This window comes from Limulus polyphemus, unplaced genomic scaffold (assembly GCF_000517525.1).
Source record: "Limulus polyphemus unplaced genomic scaffold, Limulus_polyphemus-2.1.2 Scaffold296, whole genome shotgun sequence".
NCBI lineage: Eukaryota > Metazoa > Arthropoda > Merostomata > Xiphosura > Limulidae > Limulus > Limulus polyphemus.
The window spans coordinates 124,636-132,598 of record NW_013665906.1 but is presented as its reverse complement, the minus strand read 5'-3'; the positions used below and the strand labels follow the sequence as shown (position 1 = coordinate 132,598).

Genomic DNA, 7,963 nt, shown 5'->3' with positions numbered 1-7,963 from the left:
TGCTGTTTCAACAACTATACTAAAAGATACTTGCAGGAAAGGCTGTGGATATGGATACGCGTCTCCTGAAACTTCAAAGATCTACTTCCTACTATATATGACATCTTTGGTAACACAATTTGGGGCTGGTATTACCAGTGTTAAGCAGGGTCAAGAATATTATGCTAGACTCTCACCATCACCGGACACATACACCACACATGCAGTATTTATAATCGTGTAGCTGATAAAGACTGGAATTTTACTGACGAAAGAGGCATACGGATACATCTGAGTCCTAAGCAGGTTGCACGAAGCTAAGGCTTGTTTCAGATAAATATCATGTGATGCATAGACAACATATACTATTGTTTTGCTTACCCATTATGTACTACAGACCGCCATAAAGAAGTATGGAAAAGTGGACGTCATTTATACATATATATATATGTATACTAGATGTATTTCCGCAGGGTCCCCGAAAATTTTCTGTTTCAAGAGTAAATGAAACCAAAATTAAGAGTAACAAATATTTTTTTCTTACTTTTGAAGTTCAAATGTCGTGTTGTGTTGCAGCTTACCGAGTGAATAATTTTTGTCGTGATTCATGGCATGCGAACGTTTTATTTTACTGACGTCCGACAGTATAAACTATAACGTTAAGCGCTCCTTATGTGACGTCATTTTAGTATCTACTAACTGACTAACATACAATACACTATTGTATAGTGATGAAAGTGGTTAAAACGGGTGACACCCTCGAGGCGGCCTTCAGCCCCTTTCGGGGAAATGATAGAACTTGCTAATAAACTTAAAACTAATTTCTCTAGCTATTTCAAAATTAAATACTACGGAAAACAGCTCTGTTCAATATATAGATCCGTATGACCGCAAACTTTAGAATTATATCAAGGTAAATATACATCATTTCATAATCAATCTTATCATATTTGTCATTATATTTATGCACATTTTCGTCCAAATTTCACGTGTTTAATTTTAGATCCTTTTAGTCACCTATTCCATGTTATCGTGACATGTTATTTCACACTTAGATCAGTTGTGATTTTGGTACATTTTACCACATTAACTAGATCAGTGATTGTGACCTGATTTGTGACAGTTACATGTCCTACTACATGAACTAGATCAGTGATCGTGAAGAGTTATACCACACTAACCTGACCTGTAACAGATACATCTTTTACTACATTAACTAGTTCAGTGATCGTGAAGAGTTATAACAAACGAACTTGAACTTTGACTGCTACATGTTATACCACATTAACTAGATCATCTTGCAGGCCATTCTATAAGAGTAATAACAATAGCACAAAAGAAGTTTTTTTATTCAACTTTATGAAAGGGCCTCTCTCTTAGTATTGACTCTGTTTTTAGAATAATACGATAAAAAAATATTTCTCTTGGTTACTTTGTTTTAGAAATTATTGATTTAGCGAAATAAAACCATATATATAACTTAAAATTGTGATATTAACGCAGTTTAAATGTCATGAATGTGTTGCATAAAATAAAAACCAATGTTGGAAGTAAAACAAAGTAAAAAAAAAGTGATCCGTTTGAAATCAAGAATTTTGCAGCAATTTTTTCATGTACAATATCATTTTTGAAAAATAGATTTTAATGTATAATATGTTTTGGATGTGCTTATATTTCTAAATAGTTTATCTTGTGATCAAAAGATTATTATTTTTTTGTCCAGTAAGGCCGACAAACGTAAAAATTTCCACCAAACGACGGCAGTTTTCTGCAGATAAGGAGTACAATGTCGAATGTCAGACAGCAGGTTCGAAACCTCCTGCGCGTATCACGTGGTGGAAAGGCAGTACACAGTTAACAACAGCAACAGAAATTATTCCCGTGCATGGCAACGCTACCTTAAGCATATTGACGTTTATGCCGTCTCGATGGGACAATGGAAAATACCTTTCTTGCCGTGTGGATAATCCATTTGTTCGTGACAGTGCCTTGGAAGATGGCCTGACTCTAAACGTAACCTGTAAGTTTGCTTACTGAAAAAAAAAATGAATGTTGTACCCTCGTCCACAAAACCTCTTGAAATAAGTAATTACTGTAAAACTTAATAATTACATATTATTATATTTTATGTTCAGTGTCTGTGCATGATGATGCATATTAGAATCTAAAATGTATTTATACTTGTTTTTGCTTTTTATTTGAATCACTGCTTTTCTTCCTAATCTTCTAGTACTTTGACCTTGCAGCATATAGAACTGTAGCAGTGGTATCATTTTCTACAGAAATGTAGCGGTAGTATCGATTCCTATAGATCAGTAGCAATAGTACCATTTCTCACTAAACTGTAGCAGTGATATCTATTCCTACAGAACTGTAGCAATGATATCTATTCCTACAGAACTGTAACAATGGTATCTATTCCTACAAAACTGCAACAGTGGTATCGATTCCTACAAAACTGTAGCAGTGTCATCTGTTTCTGCAGAACTGTATTAATGGTACCAGTTTCTACAGATCTGTAGCAGTGGTAGCCGTTTCTACAAAGCTGTAGCAATGTCTGTTCCTACAGAACAGTAGCAGTAGTATGGATTCCTACAGAACAGTTGCAATAGTACCAGTTCCTACAGAACTGTAGCAGTGGTATCTATTCATACAGACCTGTAGCAGTTCTATCAGTTCCTACAAAACTGTAACAGTGACATCTGTTCCTACAGAACTGCAAAGTGGTATCAATTCCTACAAAACTGTAGTAGTGACGTATAAGCAGGAAGAGGAAGGGGATTGAGACTGTTCGGTCGAACTCCCTATGTTTGTGTTGTAAACAATTATGCTTATATTGTTATAGTACAGATGCTTATGGTATTTAGCGTTTTCTAAATAGTCTACATTATTTTGATGAAGCATTAGCATTTTTGGATTCAAATAGTCGCAAGCAATGGCTCCTATTAACGCTTTGTATTGGAAACCAAAACCGCATTGCTACTGTAAAGTTTTGTAGGTCGGATTCTATACAGTAGGTGTCTGTGACTTGTTGGCGATAAATTTCAACAATAAAAAAGCAGCAACACATTTCACTTGTTTTAAAATTATACATTGAAGCAAGTTAAACGTATATACAAATGTTCGTTACACAGTTGTATCCATAGCTTTAAATAATTGTCTCTTTCTTTTTTGTTCACACAAACTGGTTCAATTACTTCAGAACACAATTGACGATACGAGTTATTATTCTCTTCTCTGTTATTACAATACAGTCTGCGATAATTTCACTTAAAAATTCGCCACTATACGTTCTTTATTGTTAAACTCACAATCACGCAGTCTAGATTAAAATAATAATCTTTCGACGCGTATTTGTACTCCTACAAAAGTCTAGAACATTCTATGTAATACTATATATTCTGATGCAATAATACTCGATTAAGAAAACGAGAAAAATTCAGATAGTTCTAGTAACATGACAAAACAATATAACAATTGCTAACTCATAACAATTTAATGTACACGCTAAACAACGTATGTTTCGAAAACAATTACTTAAACAAACATGCCATAAACTCTCAGTTTTAAAAATAACTAAATAGGACACCCGCACTATATAAACTATCCAAATTATAACGCTCGCATTAAACATTTGATCAAAGAATCATTTCTTATCTAGAGGGAGGAAGGAGTCTGAAATGAACCCGACCCTCCCAGGTTGTGCACAAAGACCAAAAATACCGATCCAAACAAGACGCAATAAATTTAAAGTGAAAGAGTCGTGTATATCTGATACCTACACGTGGTTTTGAGCACGAGCAAACTTCGTCATGTCACGGAAATAAAACTATAAAGTGATTTTGGGTTTGAGATTTAAACATTTTTGTAGGTTGTTATTTTCGTACAAGGAAGGAATAGAGAATTGTACCAGTCTTAAATCTACTTGCACATTACCCGCTATACAAGTAAGAGTCTGGTTCGCGATACTACACAGTATACGATATATATATAAGCTAGACCTTTGACACTTTTTACTGAACAGAATGAACGTGAAACTGATTGCAGCGATATACAAAAGAAAAGGAATGGCACAAGACGACCAAGGTACAGTATTACTTATATTTGCTGCTTTAGTAGTTAATATATTCTTTATCATGATAAAACAAAAGAGGAACTTAATAACAGAAAGCATTTATTAGATGTTTCAGAATCGTCATAATTCCATCATCAGTAATCTATGGTTACAAAACAAACAAACAATATTTGTAATTACAACAGAAATATACATATATATATATATATAAGAAACAAACAAATCAAATATACAAACATAGCAAAGTTCTTTCAGACGCAATCTTATTCTCTGTCCACTAAATAGAGCGTACAAACTTACTTCATCCTATTTAGCCCTTCACAAAGAAATCACTTCCATACAAAATTTTTCTTTCGAAACGGCTACCCTAAGCATTTCTTGGAGAAAATAACTTCCTCATTCTTAACTAATTTGTTTGTCAAACCATCTGAGATACCCACCGTATCCAAACTTCGTATATACACCTACTAACCATATCTCCGTAGACAAACCTCACTTATCACGAAACAGTTGAAAAAGTTATGTAACACTTATTATCCCCAAATTGACCTGAAAGTCATTATGAAATCCAAGTTTAGACTAAAAAAAAATTTCCGCTACAAAGATCGTTTGCCGACTGCCCATTGTTCGCATCTCGTCTACGTATACACGTGCGAAGACTGTCAAGCCTTCTATATTGGTGAAACCAAACGTCTCCAAAAGTACGAGCATGTGAACACATGGACATATCTATAAAAACGGGAAGAAAGGATACAAAAACCCTCCCAACTCTGCTATCTATCAACACAATACAGAAACAGGACATCCGATTTCTCTCTCAAACTTTAAAATTATTTCAACAGCCAAACATAATACTGAACTTCTTATAAAAGAAACATTATACATAAAAACTCTTCTCCTGTCCCTAAATAACACACAGTCTTCACTGTATTTAAACCTATTTTAACTATTATACTTGTGCCTCAGTTTTCATTTTCTTGTGATGTATTTGTATATTCGATCTGTTTTATCGTATGTATATATATTTCTGTTGTAATTACAAATATTGTTTATTGGTTTTGTAACCCTAGATTACTGATGATGGAATTATTACGCTTCCGAAACGTCTAATAAATTCTTCGTTTTATTACGTTCGTCTTATGTTTTATCACTAAGTTTTCCGAAAAATGAGTCGATCCTTTGACATGCAATTAGAATAGCTACATATGTCTGGTGTTTAAAATTACAAAATTTGTGTTTAATCCATGAATATCTATACATGATATTTTATAGTTCATCTATATATATAGATGAGTACAAAAATAATATTTATTATAGATTTTATGTATCATATAAACTACAATATTACATTAAAGCTATATACTGGTCGCCTATTTAAAATTGTTATACATATTTTTGTTTTCAGACACTGCTAATGATACAACTCAGTCACCATCTCAGTCTTTCTCTGGTGGCGGCGATGAATGTGAAGCTTGTGAGGTTGACACTATTGAGCTATATTCTTGTGGTGATGACATTGATGATATGCACACTGGTTTACTTGAGCCTAAAACTGCTTCAAGCACTAACAACTCCATTCTTCCTGGACTATCATCATCACACTGCATTACAGCAATCATGGATTCATCAGACATTTGTCATGGTTTTTCTGCAGTCACTGAGCCATGCATTGACGTTGGCAATTTATTGACACAAACAAAATCACTTAGTGAAAAATGCCAAGCTATCAGTAACCTATCAAATGTTGAAAGTATTCCTATCTTTATAAGCATGTGGCACCATCAAACGTTTTTCCTACTACATTTTCTCATGGGTGTAACCGCAAGTGTAAAAGAGCTTGGCTTGAAAAATACACATGGTTATTATACAGCTCAAAATGGGATGATATTTTTTATGGTACTTGTGCTACCCCTCTTCCAGTGCATAGTCGACGTGATAAACTAATATTTGTCAACAAATCGTTTAACAATTGAGTAAAAAGTACTTTAAACAACCATTCCAAGCTTGTTTCTATGCAGGATTTTGATGCTTTGAAAGCTTCCATTGAACATCCATCATCCAGTAGAATTGATATAATTACCAACAATTCCTTTCAATCATGTATAACTCAGAATAAACATATTCTTCATCAAACTGTTCGTATCATTTTGATTTTAGGAAAACAAAGCTTGACATTTCGTTGAGATACCGAAGATGCAAATTCTTCCAAAAATCCTGGTAATTTTCTCGCTTTGCTGAAATATGTTGAAAATTATGAAATACTGAAAGCTCCTTTGTATCATCTAAGGCAAACAATACTACACATTTATCTCCCTGCTCACAAAATGACATAATCTATGTCATAGGATATGATGTAATTTGAGTGAAAATTATTGATGAAGTAAAAAAGTCTGGATTCTACTCTGTTCTTCCCAATGAAATGTCTTCCCACAATGTGGAACATTTAGCAATATGTTTCTGCTTTGTAGATGATAAGTGTGAAATTAGGGAAGAATTTATTGGCTTTGTTAAGCTACAGAATGTCAGAGCAACAGATATTGTATGAACAATTACAAAAATATTGACTGATGTTGGATTACCTTTAAATGAATTGCGTGGTCAAGGATATGATGGAGCATCTACCATGGCTGGTGAAAGAACTGATGTCCAAAAACAAATTCGAGAAATGCAAAGCAAGGCCTGTACACTCATTGCCCGGGTCACTCACTTAATCTTGCTATTATATTTGCATGCTCAGTTCCACCAATACGAAATTGTTTCGGTCAATTTAAAGGAATATCTATTTGGATTAAATCCTCACCTAATCGTGGATAACTATTAAAAGCAATCTATCAAAAGTGCATCCAACATGGAGCAGCCTCATCACGTCTTTCACTACTCAATGTGTGCATTACGTGCTGGGTTGAGAATGTTGAAAATTGTTGTTTATATCACCCATTCTTACTTCACATGTGTGAGGTTATTGTGTATAGAGATAATAATAAGAGTGAACGTAGATGGCTATTGACATCGGATCTTCAAGCACAGCAGTAATATTGCAAACAAATCGAATATTAATATTAGCATGCCACGAGTTAGTCAACGACAAGCCTAACGTGCAACTTCAGAATATAGTTTCGTGGAAGATTACCTAAAGAAAAACAGTAAAAATTCCTCTTCTTGATCACATTATCAGTAATCTCTCCTATAGATTTTATTAATATTAGCATGCCACGAGTTAGTCAACGACAAGCCTAACGTGCAACTCCAGAATATAGTTTCGTGGAAGATTACTTTAGGAAAACAGTAAAAATTCCTCTTCTTGATCACATTATCAGTAATCTCTCCTACAGATTTTATTAATATTAGCATGCCACGAGTTAGTCAACGACAAGCCTAACGTGCAACTCCAGAATATAGTTTCGTGGAAGATTACTTTAGGAAAACAGTAAAAATTCCTCTTCTTGATCACATTATCAGTAATCTCTCCTACAGATTTCATGAACATGAAAGCATGCAGCATCAATTCGGAAACTTACACAAGAAATTTCTATCTCTGATATCAGGCAAACTATAGATTTTTACAGGGAAAATTTGCCAAATCCTGATATTTTTGAGAAAGAAATTCATCGATGGAAGAAAAGATGACGTACTATACCTCTCCAGGACAAACCCCAGATACTGGCCGACTGCTTTTCAAATCAGTGTACCAAATATCTTTCTGTTACTGAAACACTTTGCCACACTGCCACTGAGTTCATGTTCATGTAAACGTTCCGCATCTGCTTTCCGCTGGTTGAACAATTACCTGAGGTGTACACAAACCGAACAAAGACTGAGTACTCTAGCTTTAATACATAATCATTATAACACTGCTATCAACATTGAAACTGTATGTAAGTGATTTATGAAAAAGCACCCCAGAAGAAT

At 34.2% G+C, this 7,963-nt stretch overlaps 1 protein-coding gene across 1 annotated transcript in view; it reads left to right on the top strand.

Moving 5' to 3' along the window:
- The first annotated feature begins 1,786 nt into the window (after positions 1-1,786).
- LOC111085255 (nephrin-like) overlaps positions 1,787-7,963 on the top strand; it is an 88,521-nt gene continuing 82,344 nt past the window's right edge. Inside the window, exon 1 of the mRNA XM_022382961.1 lies at positions 1,787-1,999. Coding sequence (XP_022238669.1) covers positions 1,897-1,999 — 103 coding nt within the window. The 5' untranslated portion in view covers positions 1,787-1,896. The remainder of the gene's footprint in view (positions 2,000-7,963) is intronic.